The sequence below is a fragment of the Heterocephalus glaber genome, unplaced genomic scaffold (genome assembly GCF_053883595.1).
Source record: "Heterocephalus glaber isolate CG9 unplaced genomic scaffold, H.glaber_assembly_v1.0 deba00001509, whole genome shotgun sequence".
Classification (NCBI taxonomy): Eukaryota; Metazoa; Chordata; class Mammalia; order Rodentia; family Bathyergidae; genus Heterocephalus; species Heterocephalus glaber.
The window spans coordinates 18771066-18798986 of NW_028258325.1; the positions used below are offsets into that span (position 1 = coordinate 18771066).

General features: G+C 34.3%; 1 protein-coding gene across 1 annotated transcript in view; it reads right to left on the reverse strand.

The window, feature by feature from the left end:
* Window positions 1-2103: 2103 nt before the first annotated feature.
* Window positions 2104-27921, reverse strand: part of Dhx15 (DEAH-box helicase 15) — a 49724-nt gene continuing 23906 nt past the window's right edge. The window contains exons 5-14 of the mRNA XM_004847206.3: window positions 26342-26560; window positions 21416-21583; window positions 14661-14747; window positions 13567-13716; window positions 13068-13176; window positions 12252-12443; window positions 9380-9502; window positions 5801-5991; window positions 3789-3958; window positions 2104-2670 (exon numbers count right to left, since the gene is read on the reverse strand). Coding sequence (XP_004847263.1) covers window positions 2553-2670; window positions 3789-3958; window positions 5801-5991; window positions 9380-9502; window positions 12252-12443; window positions 13068-13176; window positions 13567-13716; window positions 14661-14747; window positions 21416-21583; window positions 26342-26560 — 1527 coding nt within the window. The 3' untranslated portion in view covers window positions 2104-2552. The remainder of the gene's footprint in view (window positions 2671-3788; window positions 3959-5800; window positions 5992-9379; window positions 9503-12251; window positions 12444-13067; window positions 13177-13566; window positions 13717-14660; window positions 14748-21415; window positions 21584-26341; window positions 26561-27921) is intronic.

Here is a 27921-nt window from a genome sequence, read left to right on the forward strand (position 1 = left end):
TCAGGGAAATACAAGTTCAGCTCCAGTCCTGTCTTACACCACAGTATGAACTGCAATCCACAGAACACTCGGCAAGGATTAACCTGCAACACTCAGGATTTCCAGAACCATGCTAGAGAAAGGATGTGGGGAATGGGAAACAGGCTACTTAGCCTAAATAAGAATAAGGAAAGATCAAAGTTAATTCTAAATAGCTAAATGGCCAACAGCCTTTTTATCCAAGCTCCAGAAGAAAAAATTACAACTAAGCTATTCAGGAGAAGTATTTTTAGTTCAGCATTTCTAGAACTATTAAGCCAACTTCAGGGGTAATGAATTGTTTTCCTTGAAGAATCTTAAAGAGAGGAAAGTGGCTGTTAAAATTATTCCCAAATGTTTGTGGGTACCTTATAAAGCTAAAATTCTAAAACTGAGCCACACACTACATAAAAAAGTTATGTAGAATGTTTTTGTTTTTATAAATTCTGGTTAAATAGGTACGAGTAGTGATGGCAAACCTCTCAGTGCTTTCAATGATAACAGCTTGCTGTGGCAGGCGTGCCATAGGTTCGCCACCACTGGTATAAGGTGTTTTACCTAGTTGTATTTCTCCCAAGTTGTGTTAATTAACTTCTGCAGAGTCACCTTTTTCCTTACACCATATTCACAAGAGACACCCGGGCCTGTAGATCAGCTGGTACAGCACCTGCCTATTGCCTGGCATGCTTGAGACCCTGGGTTTGATTCCCAGCAGCTCCATCCACAGAGCTCAGGTCTTCTAAGCTGAGAGCTAAGGAAGGAGCCCCTTCAGATAATCCTCAAAAAGATTTTTCCAAATTAGTGTTGGGGGTTATTATAAAACTTAATTTTCTTCTTCTAAACCACAATGAGATTACTTGGTATTCATAATCCTGGATGAACAGGGAAAATGTGAACATCTTTGGTGTTCAGCTGCCAAATCATTAAGATAGAGAGGTTGAAGAACAAAAATTTTAAAAGCTGTGATGTTGCCACTAACATGTAAGAAACGAGACTGTGAGCAGATTACTGCAACAGGGAACACAAGTGCAGCTTGCTCTATGTTTTTCCTGAGGCTGTTCCCAATGCGGGTTCATCACTTACAAAATGGAAAGAACACTCCTAATTCCTGGAAATTTATGAACCAGCATTGAACTGTAACATGAAATATTATCCCAACTTGTAAATTATTCTAAGGGATCAAAATCAGGCACCTACATAAATACACTGACACTTCCAAGCCACTACCTTTCATTTAGTAACATCCACCCATTAAAAAACAGTATCCTAACAGCCTAAAATAGTTAATTTGCCCAACTAATTCCCATGTTACATAATAAAAATTTTTTCCAGGTGTATTTAAATCCAAACAGCACACAGAAAGATACAAATTTCCTGTAACACACACACACACACACACACACACACACACACACACAATTTACAAGGGGAGGAGTCCAGATATGAACGAGTACAGTATTTAGTCTTGAAGTGAAAACAATTGATTTATTATAGAATCTGTAATGGCCCACATCAAACATTTCATTTTTAGTTTCAAATGGGTTAACTTGTCTACTCTCAGCTAGAGGAAATTGAAGGTTGAATTCTCATTTTAACAAACTACAGTTTGCTTTGTATATTGCATAGAACTTCTAACAATGAGAATTGAGTAAAATTGAGATCTACAATACAATACCATTTTTTAATACAAATTGACGTTTCAGAGGCCAGAGTACTTAAAATGTTTTCCTCAGAATAATAAAACACCTGACCAAAACGTGGTAAAGACAAATTAGCCTCATGAAAGGAACTTTAAGAAAGAAAAGGAGAAATTATTCTTTTATTATTTTGTCCTCTGGGAGCCAATCTCAAGATATATACTTCATCCTGCTAGATCACATACTGATTAAACTAACAAAGTAGTATACTATGATCTTAAAAATACTGCTTTAATGACTACTTTATCTAAAGAGTACTCTTGTAAAAAGATGCTAAATATATAATGGTATAATTACAATTAAAAAAAGAAAAAGCCCCACACTTGGGAAGAAAAGCAACTGTACTTATAGAAACTAGAATAAAGATACCAAAGGGCTTTGGCCAAAATTAGTATAAATAGACTTTATTGAAGTCAGTGCCTCTGTATTGAGACAGAAGATTGTGTCTACATAAGCACAAGTTGTAACATTTCACAACTTCTAAAAGGAATGTCAACAATTACAACGATCATGCATACCATGGTCGATAATCACATTTTAGAAGCATTTTCAACCATTTCTAAAGAAATGCTTATAACATTGTTATATATAGAACTACTTTCAATAAACTGCAAAACATTGATCGACTTTTCCAGTATGAGCTACAGTGTCAACACAAAAGGGAGGCATAAATGTTTAATTTATGAAATCAGAATGGAATATTTACTGTAAAGAAAAATTAAAAAGCTTTCAAATAAAGGCCATTATTGAACCAACATGAAGAGCACAACTTGAACTTTTGAGTTCATTCATCTTTTAAAGCTGTCCTCTGAATAACTTCAGTTCTAAGCAATGAATTCAGTACTGTGAATATTCCTTGGATTGAAGTTTGGCAATAATGCGGTCCAACTGTCTCTTTGCTTCACACTGTGGGAAATTGCTCATGTCATAATATTGAGGGGCAATTTTCACCAACCTGTCCAGAAGGAGGGGGAAAGTTACCAAGTTAACATTTAACTTAAGTATTACAGTTGTTAATATGCTAGGCATTAATATTAATATACTGACAAAGACAAATCTACAAATCCCTATTTGATGAAAACAAAAATTTTCACAAATACCACCATTAGGATTGCTTTAGTGTAGTACAATATAAATTTTCTGTTGAATTTATCACAAACTTTACAAAGAACCTCCCAATCATTCTTTAAAAAGCATTTTGTGTGTTAACCCAGACTATGGTAAGACCGTACAAGGTCACTGATTTCTTCTCTCATACACTACTTTGACTTGCCTCTCCAAGGTTATACTAATACAGGTCCTATAAGAAACATGTTGGGATCCAATTTTAAGTAACTGTAAATATAACTCTATACACCTCAAAAGAATACACAAGCAAAATCTTTTCTGAAGTTAGATATATAATTTTTTTCTCAATAAACTATTCAAGATAAAATGGTAATGTTCTACAAAATTTAAGTGTCAAATTGGTATTGGGAAAAAACCCTGCACAACATTAAGCAAGTGACCCCACCTAAAATAAGTGCTTTCGGTCCCACCAGTCTTGGCTGGCATTTCCCTTCCTTACCTTATAGAATGGGTTCTGGCAATAAATAAAAATGACACAGAACACCAAGGGGGTGGGTGTTACTATGCTTTAGACAGCTCTAATTAGTTTTTAAAATGCTAGTACATTAAGATACATAAAGCAGTAATTTTTACTGCTTGCACACCAACAAATAATAGTTAACTGAAACAGGACAACTAAAACACAAGACTCATTTTTGAAATCAAAGAATTGTATGGACTTCGGTTAAGCACAGCAACAAGAGGATGGCTCCCCAGAAATTCCTGGTGCTATGCAAATCCAAATCCTGGCCATACCAACACCCCTACTATCTTTTTTCCAAAGGAAAGACTCAAAGATAACCGTATCATCAAACCAACTCCCTATGCCTACACACACCAATATATATCCACAGCTCAGGAGAAAACTAAGCTCATCACTGAGGGAAGAGGTCATGACCTGCAAGAGTCAGAGTTTATTTTGAGCAAAATACTACTAAGAACTATTAAAACAAAAAGTATGCTTACCATTCTGGCTTGATATCTGTACATGTCCGGATATAGTTCTTTGTTGTTAAAACAAACTCATTATAAAGCACCCATTCAGGCTTGTGGTCAAGAACAGTAGAGGGGTGCAACTGAACCACCTGGTTGTCTTTCACAGTTAAGTAATGCCCTGTTCGTTCTAAGTGAGCCACCTAAAAACACAATAAACACAATGTATGTGATGTGCTAGTTATAGAACAAAAGCAGCAGACCTCACGTTTTGCTTTTTATTCTATTTTATTCCTATTTATCATTGCCTGATAAAATCAGGACCTATACCTGTATTTGTAAGGCCTTTGAGCCAAGAATGGTTTTATACATCTTTAAATGACTAGAGTGGAGAAACTGAAAGAAAAACATTTTGTGAAGCATGAAAATCACATAAAATTCAAATTTCAATGTACCTTAGTTCTATCAGAACACAGGCACATTTGTTTACAGCAGCTGTCAAGACTACCTTGAGCAGGCAGAGTTGAAAAGTTGTGACAGGGACTTAATGGATTCAGAGCCTAATATTTACTATTTGGTCTTTACTGTCTCAGACTAGAATAGGCTTGTTAGCACCATAAGCTAACTATGCAGGAACAGATGAACAAATACCAGATTCATGTCTAAAGCAAAAATTTAAGAGCAAAAATGAGGAAGAGAAAGGTAACCTATCAAAAAGAGAAGAAAAAGAACAGTAAAAAAGCAGTCACATGTAATTCTTTCCTGTATTTCTTTTGATAATCAAATACCTTGACTGGTGACACTCAATATTTAATTAGCATACACAATCAGAAGAAAGTCTGCCCTTTCCAGTTATAGAACTCTGTGCATAAAGAACATGTGTGAATAATGGAAAATGAACTCAAGTTCATTCAATAAATGTTAAGAACCTACTAGTTATCAGTACTATACTGCATGCTGTTTAGAACAAATCGTCCAAGTCTTTTTTTTAAATATTAAAAGCAAATTTAAGAACACTGTCAAATTAAATATTAAATATTTTTAAAGCTTGGAGAAAAATATCATACTCAATTATATTACTCACCTAACTTATTAATAAAGCAAAAGATCAGATGGTACAAAAAATATTCTTACTGATATTTTGATGAAAACAGATTATCTCATGGTCTGTTGATTTCTCACTCTGAAACTGAAGTGTGTTTAGGTTCACATTTTATATACTAAGTAAACTACAAAATGGCCTCAAGGTTGGCCACATTTTGCTTATCAAACAGCCATACTCAAGAGACAGAGAGAGAAAGAATTAACAAGCAGGAGATAGAGGAGACAATTACACATCAATCCCAACTCAAGTAACGGATTGTACTTTAAAAAATTTACTACCAGAAGATTTTCTTCAGTTTTTCAAATGTAATTTTCTGCTTTATACACTTTAAAATAAACACTGACAATATTTACCTAACACTTTTTAGTCCAGTTCTGATAGTCAGCCTCCTATTTAATATAGCACACTGAAACGAAATTATTTTTAATCTTCATTACTTAGATCAAAAAAATTTTTTAGCTTTTGCATTACTCAAGAATCTTAGTTGTAAATACCAATCATCACTATTCAGAACTGGAAATGAAATCTAATTATGTGAATATTTAAACTTGGGGTACTTAGCTTCTAGATAAAAGTGAACTGTTTTTCTGAACCCACCTAGAATAGTTTCCTTTTGTACTCAGTTAAGATAGTACATCCAATTAAGATCAAGATTTGAGGAAATCAATAAATTTATCAAAAACCAAGTGCTGAAATTACTATTCCTACCTGACAATGGTCAAAGTATCCAATAAAGGCTCTAGCAATAAAAAAGTAATTCCGAGTATATTAATTCATTCAAAGAAACTAGATTTAACAATATTAAGATCACATTTTATACCAGCTCTTAAATCCACTTTTTCATTTAAATATATTCAAATAATTTTCATAGAAATATCATGTGTAGTAGAAATTGTATCACGTGAACACTTAATTATATATTCCTGTATTATACACATACCTGCATAAAATACCCAGTAACCAAAGCTTTTCTTATATTAATATAATAGTCCCTGCTTGTAAAGTCAGTACTTCGACGAGGCAAATTAAATCTGTCCATAATTCTAGATAGCTGCTGGCGTACATTGTCTGCAGACATCAGGGACCTGTAGTTAATGAAGTTGTCATAACACCACTGAACCGATTCATGATCTAAAAAGTTGGAGGGAAGAATAAAGGAGGACCATGAATCATCCACACAGCAATATTTTCTAATTAAAAAGCAAAATTGTTATAAAGAGTAAAACTAAATAATTCTGAAGGGAGATTTACCCACATCATTTTTTAAAAATGAACTACAATGTTATCATTTTTCCTAAGTCAGTACTGTGCTTCAAAATTAGAAACAAGACTAAAGTTTTGGGCTTCTGGATGCCAGAACAATGATTTTTGAATCAACTGTTCTTAGTAAATTGAATTATTCACTCAGTAACATCTGCCTGGTCTGCAACGGATTAATAGACAGAAGCAGGTTAGAGATTTTGGTAACATGCCATGTCTTGCTCATTTTCAGTGAAAGACACAGCCTTAGATTACGATAAGCAAATACAACATAAAAGCTATACAACAAAGCTTTGAATGATTTGTGTACTGTTCTTTAATGATGTCTGACCTATAGCCTAAAAAGGCTGAAATGTGATTGTGACACAAGCCTCTCAGTAATTTATAAGCTAAGTCTGATATAGAAATGAAGTTTACAAAGATGTCTAGAACCCCCATACATGTTCACTAAACAAGGCCTATGTCTAAGCACTTCGAGTAATTTTAGTATCAAAAGTATTGATGTGTCCCTGATAACCTTCTAACAAACCCAGTGTTACTCATCTGAAGAGCTCAAATTGTAGTATGGTGACAAAAATTTTACAGTGACACCTTTATGTCCCAGAGATAAGTCATGGTGAAAAACTGCATCATTTACATCACAGATGGTTTGATAAATAAAACTTGAGAGGTTTACTGTGAAATGGGAGGGGTAAAGTATTAAAATCAGAACCATGTTTATGTTTCTCCAATTACTCTGACATACACTTACCTGAGATATTTATTTTTTCTTCTGGGTTCTAACAATCTATCAATAATGTGCAACTTTGCATTAAGAGACTTTCAGATAAACAAATGACAAATTTGTATCCATTAAGAAATGCATTCCCATTTCAGAAATTAGTGTGGATAGAAAATAATTTCAATTTTGAGAATTTGATTAAGTTTAAATGTGCATTAAAACATTTAGAATGAGAAATGAAAGTTACACTTTAACAATATTTTTGCTTATGATGATGTTCTCTATCGAAGTTGTTGCAACTGAATTGCTTATTGATACACTGAATACGTATCACTTTACTGTAATGGTAAAGTGGAAAATTCATTGCATCAAAGCATCGTTAAGTTGGACTCTCTAAATGCACAGTGTAACATACTATTTATGTGTGTGTGTGTGTATATATAACATATACACACATATAGTATATATACACATTGTACATTGTATGTATATGTTTGCAACTCGGTTGGAAAGTAGGAACTGAGGCACTACTGAATATCTAAACTAATGGCTTATCTGCAGGCTGGTTGGAATGTAGTATTTTTGAGTATCTCAAATTTTAGCGTTAGAGAGGATGATCACTAGAGTAGATGCTATTGTTCCAATTTGATACACTTTTTGATTGCTAGTCTTACAAGAGATAAGAGTAAGGTATTTGTAGATACATACTGTTTAATATTTTAGCACAAGATGCTTCAAGCAATATGTAGAAAAAAAGCCTTTGTAATTTCACCATTTTACATATTAAATTCTTCTAATTTAGATGCTGCTTTATTTCCACATTTAAAATAGAAACAGCTTCAAAAATATCATCAGTCCTAAATTTCATTTTCAAAGCACAATTATGAAATCCGAATTGTTCTTAGTTTTCAAAAGCTTAAATTCAAATTCTTAATTTTAAAAGAAATCTTTAAGATGTCTTGAACGTTAACAGGGTAAAACACCATGCTGTTTCTTCAAAAATTTTCAATGATCACCGAAAGCAGCATCATAGTAAACAAAGGAGATTCTGAAAAACAACATGGACACGAACCTGTTCCTTCTCAAGGCCACTAGAGCAAGTTTCTCTAGTCTGACAACAGATCATGTCTCTTGGTCACCCAGTATGATGCTTGGCACACAACAGGAATAAAAGGTTTCTGTAACTGACCAGGGGGTCTTTAATTACGTATTACCATATTTGGACACCAGGAATAAAATCAATGTTCAAAGGTAAAACCATGCCCTGACCTTCAGCCAAAAAAAAAAAGAATTGCAAAATTTGCATGTCAGCTTTACAAAATAGCAAAAAATTTCTCATTAGCAGAAACCATAAACTTACAGAACAACTTATAATCTCACATTTTTGGTGCTAGGTGTTGATGTAGACCTGGCTATTAGTTTTTTATTATGTATCATCCATTCAAGCAAGCTTTTTCAGATCCTGATGAATTCATTTTTGTATTTTTACCCTTATAAATTTTTGTAAACGCTACATTCCAAATAAAGCAGCTAGAAATAACTTATTACTATACTATCCATCTTCATTTAAAAATAATAGGCATTTTTCAGACTGCTAAATATTGGTAACATGACTTAAAGCTTGAATAATAGGTTATCATGTGTCTATAGCAAATATTATAGAACCATCTTACTACTGCTGAGCATTTAGGTAATTATCAATTTTTAACTACGATAAATAATTCTGAGATGAAAATTTTTCAGCACATCTGTGTCCACAGAAGACTGAAAAACAATTTCCTAGATTATTTGTGTAAAAGGATATGAAGTTCTTATTTTTGGCACTGGGGATCGAAAGGATATGAAATTTTAAAGGATACTGATAACATACAATGTGCCTTTCATACAGACCACATTAACTCATATTCTATCTTCTGTGCATGACTGTTCCACTAAACCTACTCCCACACAGCTAAGGAATAATTTTTCCTTTAACCTTTACCAATTTTATAGCTGAGATAAGGTACCTCTTTCAGTAACAGCATTTCTTACACTAACAGAGTTAAAGAATTTCCTATACTAACACAGTTAAAGAGTTTAACTTTCCCCATCATATTTACAAACCGATCATAGTCTGAGAATTATCATTCAAAACTGCTTATTTTATTATTTTACTTTTCTATAAAAAGCTATTTACTGGTAAGAATGTTAGAGTAATGACTGTATAAACAAAAAAGTATTCATAAGAAATGTTAAATGTATGGCAGTTAAGTACATCAGAATTTGTATTTCTGTGGCAAATTCATATAAGACTTTCATTTTTATCACCCTATGTTTTACAAGTTTTTATAATAGGTGCTTTTCCCCTTGATTATAAACAATTTTGAAAAAGACTGGCAATTTCTATTTTAAATGCTAGTCAGGAGTTTTTCTAAAGTACCTCTGGGTTTCTAATGTAAAGTTGTCACAGATAACAAATGAACGTGAGATGAAGGAACATCTTCTATGCTGCAAGTGACAGCTAGACAAAAGAGTGCCTTCAATCTAATTTACACTTACTTTGTTTAAAAGCGTGGTAGACATTCAGCAGTGTCAGATGATCTCCATCTATGTGGGCAAATCTCATCTTGGCCTCATCTGCAGCTTTCTTGGCCTCCGTGGGGCGAACAAAACACTGTGGGACTAAACAAGGTTGGTATGGGCCCAACACAAACGCCCATATCGATGAGTCACGCATTCACAGATAGAGGAACAAGGCCTAGCTAGGTCAGTTCACAGAGCATAGGGCAGGGCAGGATGGCCTCCAACTGCATCTTGGACTGTTTACTACCTTGATTTGGTACATCAACACCTAACCACATCTGCAAGACAAGAGGGTTTCAAAGCTACAGAGTACCTGATTACTGTAACTAGATCTAAAAGTAGGCATCAAAACAGCTATTCTGAAGGCCATCAAATACTAAAAGCTGAACTTATTTCAAAAACCAGTGCTGATAGCTCTACCAATAACCAGAATTATGGCATTGATAGCCTTTTAGTTCATTGTAATTTTTCAAAACACTATCCATTCGACCCACTGAATGGCCATGAAGTTAAGAAGCTACACTTGCCCATCGCAGGACTAAAACAACTTTGCAACCAGTTCACTGCCACATTCCTATCAGGATTTCTTCCTTAATTCTGTGGCTATTACCAACTGGTGGGTATCACTATTAGCACCGGTGAGCAGAAGCATATGTAAACATAAAAGGAATCAAGAAATCTTGGGTTTGATGATAGCAGTAGTGGTGGAAGGTTAAACCGCCTTAAAATAAGAATACTGTATTCCAAAAAGGCTGGAATCTTCAGCCTAGTGTTTCAGCATTTTAGTAAAATTAGTAAATTAAGCCCCAAGTTAAAAAAAAAAATCTTAACTTGAATCAAACCCTCAATATAGAAGCAAAATCCAATATTTAAAAAGTTGACAATTAGTCTGAACCAGTCATTATTTCAAAGATTATCAAAATATGTAACTACAATATGTTTAGAGCCTCAATTTACATAAAAATTTTAAGTTGTTACAAAGTGTGCACTACATTTTTTGAACACAACTTTCCTTAATTTACTTCAGCAATTCCATAGTCATAAAAAACAATATGAAAATATTCAACAAGTTTGGGACTTTTTCAACACATTTTTAAAGCTCTTAAAAACTTATCAATGAAAAAATCAAATCAGTTCAGATAAAAAATATGGGAATAATCCACAACAAGATCAAATACAGTATGTTACTCTTTCCCATACAGTTTCCCCTTTAAAGAAGCCAAAGTAGCCAATAAAGACAACAAAACATGATCACAGTAAATATTAAAAGTCTTGCTTAATGTAATTGAAGCAAGGTAATTCATAAAGTACAGAAACTTTTCCCAGCTGAAATGTTAATGTGAACTAGCCATCAGAGTTATGTGGAATAAATGCCCCATTAGGCCTCTGATTTGTACCTCAAAACTTCAGAAAATATTTCAGTGGCACAAGGCTTTGTAAACTCAATGAACTGTTTTTGTTCCACAATTTCTTCCTTACTCCTTATCTAACACTTTCCCCACAAATGGCCTGTTTAAAACTAATGCAGATAAACGCTTATTCTCTAGGCATTCTAAAGCTAACTATGGCAAACCCTGTTTTGGATAACTATGACAAATAAGACTGATATGTAGTTGGAAAATTTAACCTTATCATAGTGATGAATTTTAAAGCACTAATAATCTAAACTCAAACAATGGTATCATATAATCTAAACTCAATGTGTCTTCTAAAAGACCCTAGAGAATAAAAACTGAGCAAGTAAAAGGTTAAATCTTACCCCACATTTTCCCTAAAGACTAAAATCTTAGAAGTACAACTGAGAGAATCTAACAAAATAAGAAAGGCAGACAACAACCTACCACCACCTCCGCAAATGAGACTACAATTTAATTAAAATGATTCAATACTGCCCTGCCCATCTGCTCTGAGTCTGATCAGTCATAACTCTGCAAGAAAACATTTTAGCTACTTCTTAAATAAAAATTCACATCATTAGAATATACCATGTATCTAAACTATGCCATTATTTTCAGGAAATTTTCAATTTATCCTTTAATTGCACAGGAGATTTTAAACTACTTGTGGCATTAAATAATCAAGACAATACACCACTCTTCAATTAGAAATCAGTTCTCTCTCATACTGAAACTAGTAGAGAGAATATGCTGTCAATAAAAATGTTTCCTATTTTTTGCTCATAAGAATCATTATTCATTAACAAAGTTTCTTCTTGTTTTTGGAAAATTCATTGTGGATTATTTTTTATTGCTATTAAAAATAGCACTGTTTCCTCCACTTAGTATTCCAATTTTCAAAAATGATCAAGTTTTGCCACTAGGTATATTTGTTACTACCTTTTTTCTGCCAGTGTAAAAGAATATCAGTATTAGATATTAAGCCTAAAATTATATATTGCTATTTCTATTTACTTCATACTAAATTTAAAATTCATGTTTGACTGCCACTGGAATACACATTTATGGATGTAAAAAAGGCTCCATCTAAACTGAATCACGGGCTCACTGAATTGTGCCAAGTATTAGAACAAAGTTCTTGTGCTTTTAGCAATAAACCTCGAAGTTAGCACAGATGGACTTATCAAAAAATTCAGTTACATTTGGACTCAGACTTACAGTAATTTTTATTTGCACTCCAAGAGAGCCTATGTTTTGTAAACAAAAACTTACTTTACTTTGTGTTAAGTTCTAGGTCATTAGGACGATCTTTACAAGACATTTAGGAAACAAAATTATTTCCTTCAAACCATCTATAAAATCCACTATCATACTAAATATTAAAAAACAAAAGTGAAGTCCACCCAAACTCTGAAGAGCTGGGCTCTTTTTAGTTCCGTTCCCTCTATTACCTGACAACATAGCAGTAATAGATAGGACCTCATTAGAACAGTTGTAGTCACAACTTGCAATAACCATTTTAGCCAGCTGTGGATCTAGAGGAAACTCTGCCATCATGGATCCCAATTCAGTCAGATCTCCATCATCATTTAAAGCAGCCAAATAATTTAAAAGTTCTAGGGCTCGCATCAGAGTTTCAGGAGCTAGGAGGAAAAAAGCAAACTATTAGATAAGCTGCCTTCAGCAAGCAAAAATGTGACAAAGTACAAACTAATAAGCAATCTCATTTTTCATTCTATAGTGGACCTGACTCAAAACTGAAATTGTCATCAAATTCAACTATACAGATACAGTAAACAATGAATCACATAAAAATACAAAATTTTCCTGTAGTTAAAATTGTCTTCATCCTAAAACATGTGCATGTTAATTCATCTATGTGTTTTTCAAACTATTTTTCCGTAAGAAAAATAAGGAAATCTAATTCTCACACTTTCATACCCAGATGATAATTCAATTAACCTAAATTCCTGGGGTATCTTCTGAAGGTGTGAGGGCAATATTTGCTCAGTTAATTGTCACCAGTTTTAGTTTTAATGCTACTATGTAAGATTTGATGCAGAGTTCTTCTTAAACTGTCATTTTTGAAGGGTATACATTCTCCTGTTATTAAATTGAATTTATAACTGTAAATGAGGTTATTTTAAAAAAGGGAACTTGATGTATACTAGAAGAAAAAGTAAAATGTATTTAACACATATAACAAACAGGATGCAGGGTCAGTTTGGTTAAAAGATCTGATAAAATGTACTTTGATTAAGTCATACCTGGTGGATCCATAAAATCAAAATGCACCAAATCATCAATACCAAGTTTCTTCAACTGCAACACAACTGATCCTAAATTAGAACGCAAAATCTCAGGATAGGTGTTATCCTAGCAAAAAAAAAAACAAACAAAAACCAAAAACATTTGTTTGTTACATTAAACATTCCTTAATTCTCCCTACAGAGATTCTGTATCTGTGTTCTCTGCCTCTTTAGCTATTTGCTTTGGCATTACTCCTACATCACTGTCTCGGAGGAGAAAAATATTTATGATCTAGAGCACAGAGAAATCAAGATACTTTTCTCAAACTGTCTTTGTAATATTCAAAGTGTCTGGTGGTGTGCACTTCAACTTAAATGGGACAGAGGAGGAGAAAGGGAAGTTGTACTGGTAGATTATACCATAAATCTCACTCAGGAAAAAACTAAGGAGCTTATGGCTCTAACAGACAAGACAAACAGCAACTTTCTTACAGTAATATAGTCAATGTAACCTTACCTGCATTTCTGTTTTATAAGCTTTCTCTGTGTAAAGTCTGAAGCATTTCCCAGGTCTGGTACGTCCAGCTCGACCGGCCCTTTGTTGAGCTGAAGCTTTGCTAATGGCTGTCACCAAAAGGGATTCAACTCTGATTCGAGGATTGTATACCTATTGGGATGAAAATAATGTAAGAATCTTCAGCTAAACATCAAATTGGATCCAATACAAGTTACCTAAAACCCACAAATAATGATAAAGTAGTATTGATGATCACCATAATCAGGTACTACAATAGTTTATCATCTTGTGGTCTAACTTTCTTTCAGGCATTGTCTCCATTAGTCTCGAAAGACTTATGGTAACCTGAAAAGGCCCCTTCCTAGCTAACACAGAGATAGCTCACATAATCTTACTCCTCCAAATTTAAGATAACTTCCCCTCTATCATGCTGGAGAGTGAAAGATTTTGCCTAAAAAGAAACCTGAAATTTCAACACCTCATATTAAGAACGAACATCAAGAAAAATATATTGAACTTAGTCTATAAGTCAACTACATGCATTCAGTTTAACAGGAAAGTTTTCTATCAATAACATATCTACATATCTATATATGTAATCAATTTATCTACAAGATGTTTGAAAAATAAAATATATAGTATCTTTTTTCAAGCAGAATGTCCAGGACACAGTAGAAACTAATTCTGGCTAAGTGAATGATCTGCTGGGGCTGTAATCCCATACTTGTATAATTAGCCCCATTCTCATTCAATCAGCATACAAACCAAAATACCCACCAGCAGAACAATGAAATAGATACCAAAGGAACCCAACTGTAAAAAGGCCTAGGATTAAACACCTAGAACACAAAGGGTTCATACAGTAATCTGAAAATCAAGCAAAATAGGGTAAATGATTGTTAAAAAGTAATTTTAGCTATTAAACTAATGAGTAGTAAATATTGTCAGATTTACACTAGTTTAAAAGTATCCAACTAAGGGGCTGGGGATTTAGCTCAGTGGTTCCGGCACTTGCCTCACAAGCGCAAGGTCCTGAGTTCGATCCCCAGTACCCCCAAAAAAAGTATCCAACTAAAATGCAAAAATATATGTACCTTTTGTTTTGCAAATCCTGGATCAATCACAAACACTACGCCATCTATTGTCAAAGATGTCTCTGCAATGTTAGTTGACACAACTACCTGTTAAGAAATACAGCATACAAAATTATATTACAAATCAAGTAAAATCACTCATGATTAGCCACTGACTCACTAACACAAGGACTGTCAAATAAACAAAAGGTCTTATGGCTAATGCTTGAAGAAACAAGCTAAAATTTAACTGTTGCCCACAAAAGCAATTTCCTATTGGAAGAAAGCTATATTACTTTAGATTACCACACAACCACATTGGATTCTGATTATTTAGACAAGTAGCACCAAAATATCCAACCTTCACACAACATGTACTTCTTTGAACATTTTCATCAATAATTACAAAAGAAAACTTCACATTTACATAAAAAAACATTTAAACAAAATGACAAGAAGGGAATAACTCAAGTTACAACCCTGTAAAATCAGAATCAAATGTAGATACTCTGGAAAGTGTACAATCTCAAAGGGATAACATATAATGTGTCACTGCATACAAAGTAACTGTTAGGAACCATCAATGTACTAATGGAATAATATTTAAAGTATCTACATACTATTACATGATGGCTTATTTGTGCATGTTGTATTATATTTTAGACATGTTTTCAGAAAATGTTTCTTAGACTTCAGAATTCTAGAACTGCCTACAATTTTTTAAATTTTTAATTTTCAATTTTTTAAAGCTGTCTACAATTTTCCTTTTAAAACAATGGGCAATGGGTATTCCTTGTTAGTATTTTTACCAAGAACATCTGATTTTCAGGAACTGATTACCGATACTAAGTTGGCAATGCATGTATATGCAGGCAGCTGACACAGAAGATGATGAATCAGAGTCTGCTCTTACAGCTTTTACAGTTTGTAAAGGGAAGATTAGACATGGATAGAAAGTGTGATACAAAGACATGAATACAAAGATGTGCTGTGAGGTGTAAAAGGGGTTTATTTCCACAGCAAAGACAAAGAAAGCTTTCCAGAGAAAACAGCCTTTAGGACAGTGGTTGAAGGGTAAGGTGAGATCTCCTCACAAGGCAGAAGGAACTGCACCAGCCACAAAAGGTTAGCTAAGACAAGCCCATACGTACAAGAACGCTTATGGGCATACACAAAAAATACAAGGTCTTGCATTTGTTCCCAGTCTTCCATATTTGAAAAAAGGACTTTCTTTTATAAATAACTGGCTTTAAAAATCCATAGACTTGTATTCGCTTAAGTATTTTACTTACAGTAATCCAGTATTAACAGTTTTCATTTTCTGATTATCTGATGAATGGGAAATTTCTCAAAATACTAGAGGAAATCTTGAAATATAACAGTATTTCAGAATCACAGGGGAAAAAAAGTTTATGTTTTTATTGGTCAATTGAAAGGACTGACATGACAAAGGTGTAAGAAACTGCAGGTGATTTGATATTATGGGAATACATTACTCAGCCTATTTAGATAACGTACACAATCAGTAATTAGAAATGAAACAACCAAGACACACAGATTAACAGGCAGGCTTAAGTAAAACAAAAACACCACAGGTGCAGTATTGTTCTAGAAAGTCACCTTTTTATACACCCTTTAGGGTGCAGGGGCACAGCTAGAAATCAAATCCAAGCTGATAAGCAGTAGTGGAAAGATTTTACTATCTCTGAGCTTCAATTTCCTTAATTCTTTGCATATTATTTAGACTAGCTAACATACGGCTGTAGGAAATAAAATAGAAGTCCCTTATAAACTATATAAAATCATCTACATGCTTGTAATATGAGATCATTTGATTTTTCTGGAAATCTGGAGTGAAAATCCTGAGTCCAAATGAAAAGTGGAGAAAATTACTTTCCATATAAATAATTTTTTAAAGTTATTTTTGAAAAACATTTTACCTATTCTAGAACAGAATGTAATAAACATATATGATCAATTAGTTAAGGTAGTCCCACTATCTGCTGTAGATAAGACTACCTATATATGCTGTTTTTTTCTATACAATCATGCCTAAAATAGTTTAATTTATAAACTGGGTACAATAAGAGATTAACAATAATAGAAGAATTAGAGCAATATAATAAAAATGCCCAATACCACTATTCTTGTACTTTCAGCCACTATTAAAAAAATACGGTTCCTACCTACACACAAGTACTGAGATTACAACCACAGTAAGTGACTAATGGGTGAATAGCATATACACAATGGATGGGCTGGATAAAGGAAGGTTCATCTCAGGTGTGACAGAGATGGTGTATTTCAAGATTTTGTCACTCTACACACAGGAGTACATAATTTAAAACTTATGGGTTATTTCTGGAATTTTCCACTTAATATTTTCAGACCATGGCTGACCACAAGTAACTGAAACCAAGGAAAGCAAAAGAACGGGTAAGGGATGGACACTACTATACTCAAAATGGTTAATTTTCCCACAAAATAATTTCGTTTGTGTATGCATATGTTCATTTTTGAGTATATGACAAATTCAGTCATACTTTATGGAGAAGTAAATGTGATCTCCTCTTTAAGAAGTCAGAGATCATGAAGTGATTATGCCAAATTAGAAAGCTCTGTGTCATTACTGATACAAGACTGTCAGCCAAAGCACAAAATGAGTATTTTAAATTTAAGCTGCAGAAAAACCAGCTATCTTATGGGCAAAATTAGTAAAAACTAAGTAAATCAAAGAATCACTGCTGGTTTTAATACTACCAAATCTGTAAAACAGCAATTACAAGTCTTGGTCAAAAGAGACCCAGGAGAAGTGACTGAATGAGGAATAATCTGGAGGGAAGGGGAGGGGGAGGGGAGGGGGAGGGGGGAGGGGGAGGGGAGGGGAGGGGGGGGAGGGGAGGGGAGGGGAGGGGAGGGAAGGCAAGGCTAGGCAAGACAAGACAAGACCTGCTGGGTAAGGTGGCGCTCATCTGTAATACCAGCACTCTGGGAGGCTAAGGCAGGAGGACCACAAGTTTGAGCCCCCTACCTGGGCAAATAGGGAGAACCTGCCTCAAAATTTAAAAAAAAAAAAAAAAAAAGCAAGCTGGGGATGTAGCTCATTAGGAAGCTCTGGATTCAATTCCCATTACCACAAACACACACAACAAAAAAACTCCAAAAACCTATTGTAGCTTTTAGTTCAAATACTTGAATAAACTTCAGAAAGTATCAAACAGGTTAAAATACTCTCATACAAATATATATATATACTACATTCTCTACATTTCTCAACTGTTAAAAACTTGAACACAGTAACTACTGCATTTCTAAAACAATGCTCCTAAAATACCCAAGTGGCCATAAAACAACCTGCAAGAGCCCACATTTTAAAACTTTAAAACTAAAAAATGTTATTGGTTTTACCAGTCAAGTCATAAAATCTGTTTTGCATAAATAGTCAGATAACAAAGAAAACACTGCTTTACAAAAAGTATGAAAAAATATATATAAAGCTACAGAAAAATCACAAATGATGTAATTTTGAAAACTATTAAATATTCTATTTGTTCAAAAGTTTCCCTATCTTTTCTGTGCTATCACTGTTGTATTGTAACAACCTAGCAGCCAGGCATGGTGGTCTACACCTATGACCCCAGCACTCTGGAGGCTGAGGCAGGTGTTCCAGGCCAGCCAGAACTACATACGGAGATCCGGTCTCAAGGAAAAAACAAAAAAAGAGAAAAGAAACCTCAAAAATCAAAATGATTTTCACAGTAAAAAGCAGAAAGTAAATCTATATGTGTTCCTATGTAATTGTGAATATTGTTAACAGTAAAGATTTCTGAATGAAATGTTTCATCCTAGTAACTTGCAAACTAGGTGTTTAATTAAAGCAGAATTAAACCTTAGTCTTTTATTTTGTGGTATGTTAAAGAAAAATAATCAAATGGCAACTGAATAGCAGTTCTTCCTGCACCAGGATCCATTCGCTTTCTCCCACATGAGGCATGTGCTGGTCATGGCCTGATAAGGCAGGTCAGCAATCTCTGGCTTTCCACTGGGACCCCCACCTCAGCTCAGGCAGCTGGCTCTGCCCACTACTAGAAAAGCATGGCTCAAGTTTACAACCTCCTCTGAGTTACCCCTGCAAAAATCTTTTAATTTGTGCTACAGCACACTGGGCTTCAGAATTCTTCTCCATGCACCATCTTCCAAGGAAGGAGTCCTGCCTCACTTGCCCCAGAATCAAACACAGGAAGACTGACAGTTGTCTTCTCAGCATCAGCTGAAGGAAACACCATCTATCACTGGACAGTGAAGTGCTAGTTTTGAATTAAAAGCCAAGGGTGGGTGAGCATTTATCCACCGCTGAGCCATTCTTCTTAGTAAGAAAAAATTCTTCCCAAGATTCTTAGGATTTACAGTACAAAAAAAAATAAACTCTTGTCTATGCATAGGCTTATGTGGTGGATTCTGTAAAAGGTATTATGTTGGACCAACACCAAATGTAGTATCAATTTCTAATACACCAATAATTAACAAAGCTAGGTGTGAAACAAAGTATTTTAATATGAGAACAAGAAAAGATGGACAAAAGAAGCAAATCTTGCCATATGCCAATTTCACTTAATAGTAGATAAACACATTTTAAAAATGAAAACAATGGAGATATATAAAGTGTACATAATTTCAAGACAAATTAACTCCCTAACTCTGCATAGAGGATAGATTAGCTTTTATTATAGAAACGGTTTAAGAAATAATGTGTTTGTGAGTGCATGTGCATATCCACTTATGTGGAACTGAGCTCAGGAAACTGAGCCCACAGAGAATAAATTCTTTCCAGTCAACTTCAAAATTACATACTAAAACTATCTCTTACAATATCAAGTTTTCTCTAAAGTTCAGAACATACACAAAACAACACAAGAAAAATATTTTAACGTGTTCTAGAGACATCACTATGACAAAAAAACCGAAAGTTCAACACAATTAAGCTACAATTAGACTATTTCCCCAAAGTCAAATTTACACTTGATCTATGAACATCCCAAAAGCTCATTTCTATCAATCTGTCAACTGTTTCTTTGTACTTTATCATTTGTCTGCAGTCACTGAAAATATTACCAAAAAAGATCAGAAAAAAAGTAGCAAAAGAGCAGAGTCTGTGAATCCTCAACCCAGAAAATAGACCTTAATTCTAACAAATTATGAGTAAAATTTTCAGGACAGTGTGTTTTTTTTATAAGAAAAAAAAATGTTCATAGCAGCTACTGGAGCCTAGTGTGCCAGTTCCTTCTATATACAGATATTTCTTAATTAATGACCTGTGTGTTTAATGACTGTTTGGATATACGACCAAGACAATGCTGTTCAGACTTACGACCTGATGCTCAGACTTACAATCTAGCATTTTATTTTTGTAGATCTCTGTACATCTTGTTGATAAAAGTCTCAATGTCTTTTTTTGGTACAGTACACCTTGTTCAGACAGTACTGTAATTTTTGTTGATAGTCCTGTAATTTTTACTGATTGTACTAAATAGTACGTACTGTAGTTTTATGTTGTCATACACTACAGTATTGCATCATAAGAGTTATGCAAACAAAAGCAAAGTCATCAAGCTGGAGTTTCCTTGACCATTTCTTTGTTCTGAATATTACTGAAAGGTTCATACTATTTGCAACTTGCCACCAATTCTTTTAATGATTTAGTTGCATGGAAGGAACTCTGTTGCTAGATGAGGAATTACAAGTACATACCAAGCTTAACCCTTGACAGTGCCCCAAAGTAATGAAGACCAGAGATTAAAGAATCTCGGCCGGGGATTTAGCTCAGTGGTTTCGCCGCCTGCTGCACAAGCACAAGGACCCAAGTTCAATCCCCAAGTTCGATCCCCGGTACCAAAAAAAAAAAAAAAAAAAAAAAGAAAAGAATCTCAACAGCATTCATATACAGCTATTATCTTAATATCCAGGCCTCAAAGTCAAGTTGGCTCAATTCTACTCGTTCAACTACTCAAAATACTGCTCTCCGATTTTCATATTATCTACTGGAATCTTCCAATCTTAAAAACTAAATAAAAATAGCGCTGCTGTTTCATACTGGGAATTAGCTTTTCATTCCTCAGAAGTACCTAAGAGACATGGTTGGAATAACCTTGTTCCTTTGTCTATGCCAAGCACACATCTCTTCCAACAGATTTCACAGTTCCTGCCTTCAAGGAACCCATATTATGCACTGTGATCAGTGTTACTGATGTTAGAAATCTGTGCATAGTCAACAATTCACACCTACAGACATAAATTTGGTTAAATTTTAAGAGAAATTTTTAGGAAGAAGCCAAAGCACCAAAAAAAGAAGTGCTCAGTTTTTGTCAATGGCTTTAACAAGAGAAAGCCAACACTTGGCTATCTGCCCTTTTTCTTGACCTATCCTAACCAATCTTCTATTTCCCAAGGAAGAACAGCCTAAGTGGGGAGAAAAGGTGTATTTTTTTCTGCTAGGGTCAAAAAATGTGCGCAACTCCACTTCAATACATTTTTTTCTACCTACTTTTTTTTTTTTGGTACCGGGAATCTCGGGACCTTGCACTTGTGAGGCAGGCATCAAAACCACTGAGCTAAATCCCCGGCCCTTCTACCTACTTTTTAAATGAACACTATTTTGTTGTGTATAATCAAGATTACAACACCCAACCTTAGTTCTTAAAACTGATCATACACACTCTGTTATCTTCCAATTCTTTTAGTACTAATGCAGTGCTTATAAAGAACACTTCTAATGTTACCTTTCTTCCAATTGCTCCATTCTGCTTTTTGGGAGGTGGAGGCTCAAAAATACGTTGCTGCTGCTGGGGTGGAAGCGTAGAGTACAATGGAATGATTTTAATGTCACCAACTTCAGGACCCAAATCATCAACCTCACGCTTTATTCTCTTACAGGCTTCATCAATTTCCTACAAAATAAACGTTTTGACTCTGAAAACTGAAATACTGAAACATTTTAAATATCATCCTACTTCTATGCCATTTTTTATGTATGAAATCTACTTCTTTTTCATGGATACCCTACTTTCAATTTAGTAACCAAAACTAATTTAGCAAAATCCAATGAGATTTCTAAAATCTCCCAAGTAACTTTGATTTCTGTATTCAACTGAATATATAACTGCTTTATTTGCATTCCACATCCCTTTTCTTAAAAAGTCAGATTTCCTAATTAATTCTCAACAAATTGTACTAAAACTGAAATTTCTCACCCAGGAATATTTAACTGTACTCATGACCTTTTCAATTTTCAGAATCTAAAATAAATTGATGTGCTAGATATTTTAAATAAGCCAATTAGGCTTTAATGTCATGTATCACTAATGCAATTATATGGAAGATTTGCTTCATTGTGCCTAATGAGAACAAACATCTTTACAGTATCAACATAGCTATTTAAGAACTAGGGTAACCCAAATATCTTACAGCAGCTTAAAACTTTTTCCTACCAAAGAAAACTATTCCAATGCATATGCATTCAAATCTAACTTTAAAGCGAAGGGGAAAAAAGAAATTCAAAGGGAGGGGTGGCAGCTCTGAGACTGGCAAAGGGACTTAAAAATGGAAAGATGGAGTACACAGTGAACATATGTCTTCTAAATTTTACTGAAGCAATAATTTAATTAAACTTGGAAAAGTTAGTACAATAGAGCATCTGTTAAGTACTAGGCAGATGAATGACCTAATCATCAGAGGCTATATTCATCAACAAATTATTTTTTTATTCAAAAGACAATGATACAAAGGAAGGGACTTCAAGCAAGTAGATTTCAAAATAAATCTAGAATTATTTTGCCTTTAAATCCAATGTTAACATTTTCTTTTGAGTCTCAAATTTCTAGAAGAAAATGAAAATATAATGCTAATCATCAAATTAAAAATATTAACAAAGGAAACAACTGTTTTTAAAAAGAAATGCTTTCAAATGCTCTATCTAGATTAGAATGCCCCCTGCTGGCATGCAATTACAAAATTAAGATCTCTATCAAATAAAAATTTATTTGAAGGGAGGGCAGGGGAACGGGAAAAAATAAGAACCAGGAGAGACTATGTAAAGGTGCAAATTTCCAATGATGAATGTCATTATATTGTATACCTAAAATGTACCAATAAAATAAATTTTGACCATAAATACAAAATCAGATTTCCAAAATTAAGAGCATCTGCAAATTTTGTCAATTCTGCCACATATACAACTGGAAAATAAATGTTTAGATGTCAACTAATAATGAGATTTCACATATTAAAAAATTAAGTACCCAAATCATATATTTGCTTAAAGTTTGCTCTGTGCTAACCAATGTGCTAAGCATGTATGGAGCTACAAAGGATGACTATAAAGGATCTAAAGACATCCTCTAAAGTGCAAAAAGAAAAAAAAAAAAAAGCTCACATCATGTGTTTTTATGTAAACAAGTTTTAAACAATTTTAAAATTTTTCTCGAGTTAACAACTTTCCAGAGTAAATACTGTCAGTTCAGAATGCCCTATCACTCATCTGTACTCATCAGAATATAAACACAAACAGGAAGAGAAAAGAAATGAACTATAGTCATCTTTTTAGTCAAGAGCAGTTTCAAGAATTCAGGTGCAAGTCCAGAAGTTTCTGATTCAAGGAAAGCATCAATGTCGGTCCATTAGTTTGGATCTTACTATGAACTCAGGGCATGCTGAAAATTATTTTACTAAGCAAACAGGTAAAAGAGTATGTTGCTTAAGGAATGAAATGTCTCAACATCTTCAAGCACTCTCTTGTAAAAGGACCAGCATTTCAATGACAATCTCTTACCTAATTCACTTAGTACAGCTTCCTTAAGGACTTCCACTCAGCCAACACTTAATTTTAATCCTAAATCTGTATTTTACATGTTAAAATAACAATAGCATTTTAAGAATTCAAATCTTTCCCAAACTTTTACCAATTTAAACTAGGCTCTAACATAATTGTAGAACTGCCATTAAGAAAGTGGTCAAAATGTTAATGTCTTCAAAACTCCACTTTCAATACATTTCATAAAGGCTACTCAAATTTATGAAAAGTACAGATTTCCATTAATCTACAATTTAAGTAAACATTAAAGCTTCACACACACACAGGAACAGTAATGTTTTACATGTCCTTAGTTCACCTCAACTAAACACAATGAATTCTATGCAAAATACATAGGGTACAGATTCAAGACTAGGTTAGGTATCTAAAGAGAACTTTAAAACATACTCCAGCACACCAAACTACAGAGCTTACTGTCTTTCCTTTCCTCAGCTACAGGATTCACAGCTGCCCAAATACAAACTGCATGAAACTGACTCAGAGAAAAGACTTTTGGATTCTTACCATGAGGCCATCTGATACTTCAGATAGAATCTGAACATGCTTAGTTATCTATGTGAGCATAATGACTACTTTAAATAGTCACATAAGGAAAAAAAAAATTCACTCTGGAAAAAATAAGAAACTATAGACCAGAATAAGAAGACAAAAATGAGTATCTCCAGTCTCAACAACATGTTACAGAATAAATGTTTATACACCATCCAAAAAACAAAAAAACAAACAAACAAAAAAGGTCCAGGGATTTAGCTCAGTGGTTCTGCCTCACAAGCGCAGCGTCCAGTTTGATCCCTGGTACCAAAAAAAAAAAAAAAAAAAAAAATACCTCTGATACATTTGCAAGTACTTGCTTACAAAATGTACAGAAACTTTCAATTTAAAATAAAGCTAGGCTTAGAGGCACACTCCTATAATCCCAGCACTGAGAGATTGAAACAAGAGGATCACTGAGTTGGAAGCCATCCTAAGCTACACAATGAGTTCAAGGCCAGCCTTAACTACATTGTGAGACCTTATCTATTAAAAAAATAAATAAATTTTAAAACCAAAAAAAGTGCCAAACTGGAAACTTTGTTTATATGAAAAAATGAATTTACAACGTATTTTATTTCCCAAAAGAACAAGTATGATTCCCCACAGGGAATGATTTGCACCATCCCCCACCCATGGACACCTGGCAATGACTGCAGACATCTATGGCTGACACAACCCAGGGAGTAAGTATTATTGTTATTACTGTATCTAACGGGTAAAGGGCAGGAATGAAGATAAATGTTCTGCAATACACAGGGCATCCCATAACAAAGAAACTGACCAAACCACAACACACATAGCACTGAGGATGAGAAAAACTCTGCTCTACAGAAAGGAAACCACAGCAGATGGACCACAAATCATAAACAACAATTTCAAAGATCAATATTCAAGACTAACTTGGTAACTAAAAGCATCTGCTCAAATACTATCTACCAAACAACTCTAGAATCTAAATACTTATTGTAGTGCAGGGAGGTAATCACACAGACTTTTGATCTCTGAATCAGACTACAGCAATTTTCCACAACTATTTACAATGTTGCTAATGTACCACAGACATCATACTGGCTAAAATAACCTCTAGAGGAGTAACCCTTAAACCTAAAGGATATAACAATGGTCCAAGGAGCTTCTGTAAGATGCATTTTTACATTTCATCTCCAAATTGCAGCTATTTCAGCCAAGTCTGGAACAGAGGCAAGAATCTGCCCTCATTTAACTCCCCTCAGGCAGGCAATTCATCCGCTATACCTACAGATCTTACTATAAAAGGTGCCAAAATGGATTAAGCTTTGTATCCTTCTTACCATGTTCTTTTAGCAACATGCAACCCTATAAAAATGTAGAAGAAATTCTTAACCAGTGAGCCATACAAAAACAAAAACAGAAGGTGGGCCTGCACATGAAGCGATTTAAATTCAAATAAATGTCTTTCCTCTCACTAGCAACCTTTCAGTGCTCACAAGCCCAATGTTTCTTTGTTGCTACCACAATGAAGACAGATGTAGAGTATTTCTGACCTCTGCCACCCAGAAAGACTGAGGCTATCCAACGCTTGCTGAAAAGGCACATCCCTGGGACCTACCATGACCCACTGGACAAGTGTCTGTAGGAATCTTAGTTCAGAAACACACACCAGAAAACTCACAAAGCCCATTAGGACAAAAGAAAAGCTTTAACAACCCCTTCGGCAAAACTTAGTTTATTTTATCCAAATAGCATCTCCTGAATTTATCTGAGCCACTGAAGAACTTCACAGCACATATATAAACAACCCTGTGGATAAAAACTGCTACACTTAAAAATAAAATTCGAATCTAAAAATGTGGGCAATTTCAATGAAGACACTTTATCCTTATAATCCTTTGTACATGGAGGACAGAACACAAGTGTTTTGATTATCAATGAACACCCAAGTTCACCCACAAGGTAAATAAAATTATGACAAATGCTTGATTTCACAGCAGCTGTGACACAAATTCATGCCTCAATAAAATACCACTTAAAACCAAGGCCTCTCCAAAGCTGAGACCCCGGTTGCTAAAACATGGAATCCTCAAAGTATTCAATATTCTTAGGTTAATTAACTAGAACACTAGTGTATTAAAAAGGATTTCCTACAGTAGATAGAACAGGCCGTATGTTTTACATATTAATACAATCATATTTAAGAAAAAATTGGAATACCACGGTAAAAACAAAACAAACATGATTAACATGTGTCAAATTCTTAAGTTGAAAGTTGTCTAATAGAAACAATATGCCAAGGGCTAAATAATAAAGCAAATAGTGACCATACCTCTTGACCAGTTAGGAAAAGTAGGAGATCTCCTTCCTCCTCTTCACACATATGTATCTGGATCACGGTTCGAATAGCTGCTTCAAGATAATCTCTTTCTGGTTCTGGAGTATAAAAGATCTCAACAGGATGTGTGCGGCCAGGAATAGTTAAGAGAGGACAGTTATCAAAGTAAATCTGGAACTTTCCTGCATCTAGAGTAGCGCTCATAACTATAACCTGAAATAAAACAGCAAATTACTAAAAGATGTCTTTAAGGGTTCTTATAAAATTAGAAAGTTACCTCACTGTTCTACATACAAAGAAGCCTATGATAAAAATCTTAAAGTAAACTGATTCAAAATGGCCATGATGACGCACACCTACAATCCCAGAACTCTGGGCAGCTGAGCCAGGAAGACCTCAAATTTTAAGCTCAGTAACTAAGCAAGACTTGGTCTCAAGACAAAATAAAAATAAAGGCTAGAAAGGCAACTCAATGCAAAGGCTTAAATTCAATCCCAAATACTGAGGGGTGAGGAGGTGTTATAGTAAGGCTGAGCTACTGTAAGTTATTTCTATTTAAAAATGTTTAGAAATGTCAATCAACTAGTAGACCACTGTAAATTTTTTCCCTTTTTCCAAGTAATCTTTAATGAACATAATATCTTGAAAAATTTCTAAAGTAACCAAGGTTTACTATATTGTTGCAGAAAGTCATGGTAAACAAATGGCTATTCTGGCCAGGTATGGAGGCACACACCAATAAGACTAGTTACTAGGCAGGCGTCAGCAGGACTGCAAGTTTCAGGCCAGCGTTAACAACCAAGACCCTGTCTCAAAAATAAAATAAAAATAAAAAACACTAGGGATGTAGCTCAGTGGGTAAAGTATTTGCCTAGTATGTACAAGGCCCTGGACTCAATCCCCAGTACTGCCAAAAAAAATTTTATTAACAAAAAGTTGTTCAGGTACAGGGCCACATGACTAGTTACCTTCTATGTAACCATATATAAACCATTAAAATTTAAGTAGAAGGATTTTTCATAAAATACTCTACTAGAATTCTTTTGTCCTTTAAATGAAAAACTTTCTGATCGATCCTCAAAAAAATGTTTTAATCCATAATGGCAGTACTTATGGTACTTCTGTAACACATATACAACTACTGATGAGTCTAAGTCCCAAAGAATGTTACCCACAGACAAAACAAAGCGAAAAAACCCATAAACTCTGGAGGACAACATCATATACGGTCAGTTTTAATCCCTTAACAATAGCAATACTAGCCAGGGTACAAGTGGTATAGACAAAAAAACACCAAGATAGTAAGCAAATTTATTTCTGAAGAGTCAGTTTTCTTGGGTTATGTATGCTTAGTCCCACACTCAACCACTGAGTTCTACTGGATGCATCTGTGTTGGGATAAGGACATGGATATGAAGAACAAAATTTTGATCCCAAAAGAAAGGTCTCTATGTATATTTAATGAAAGGAAAGGTGAGTATTCTGGTTACCAAACAATAAAGCTGTTAGATAACGAAAGAACTGGGTGAGTTAGAAATTGGGAGAGATTTCCCTTAAAAAAAAGTTTTTTTAAA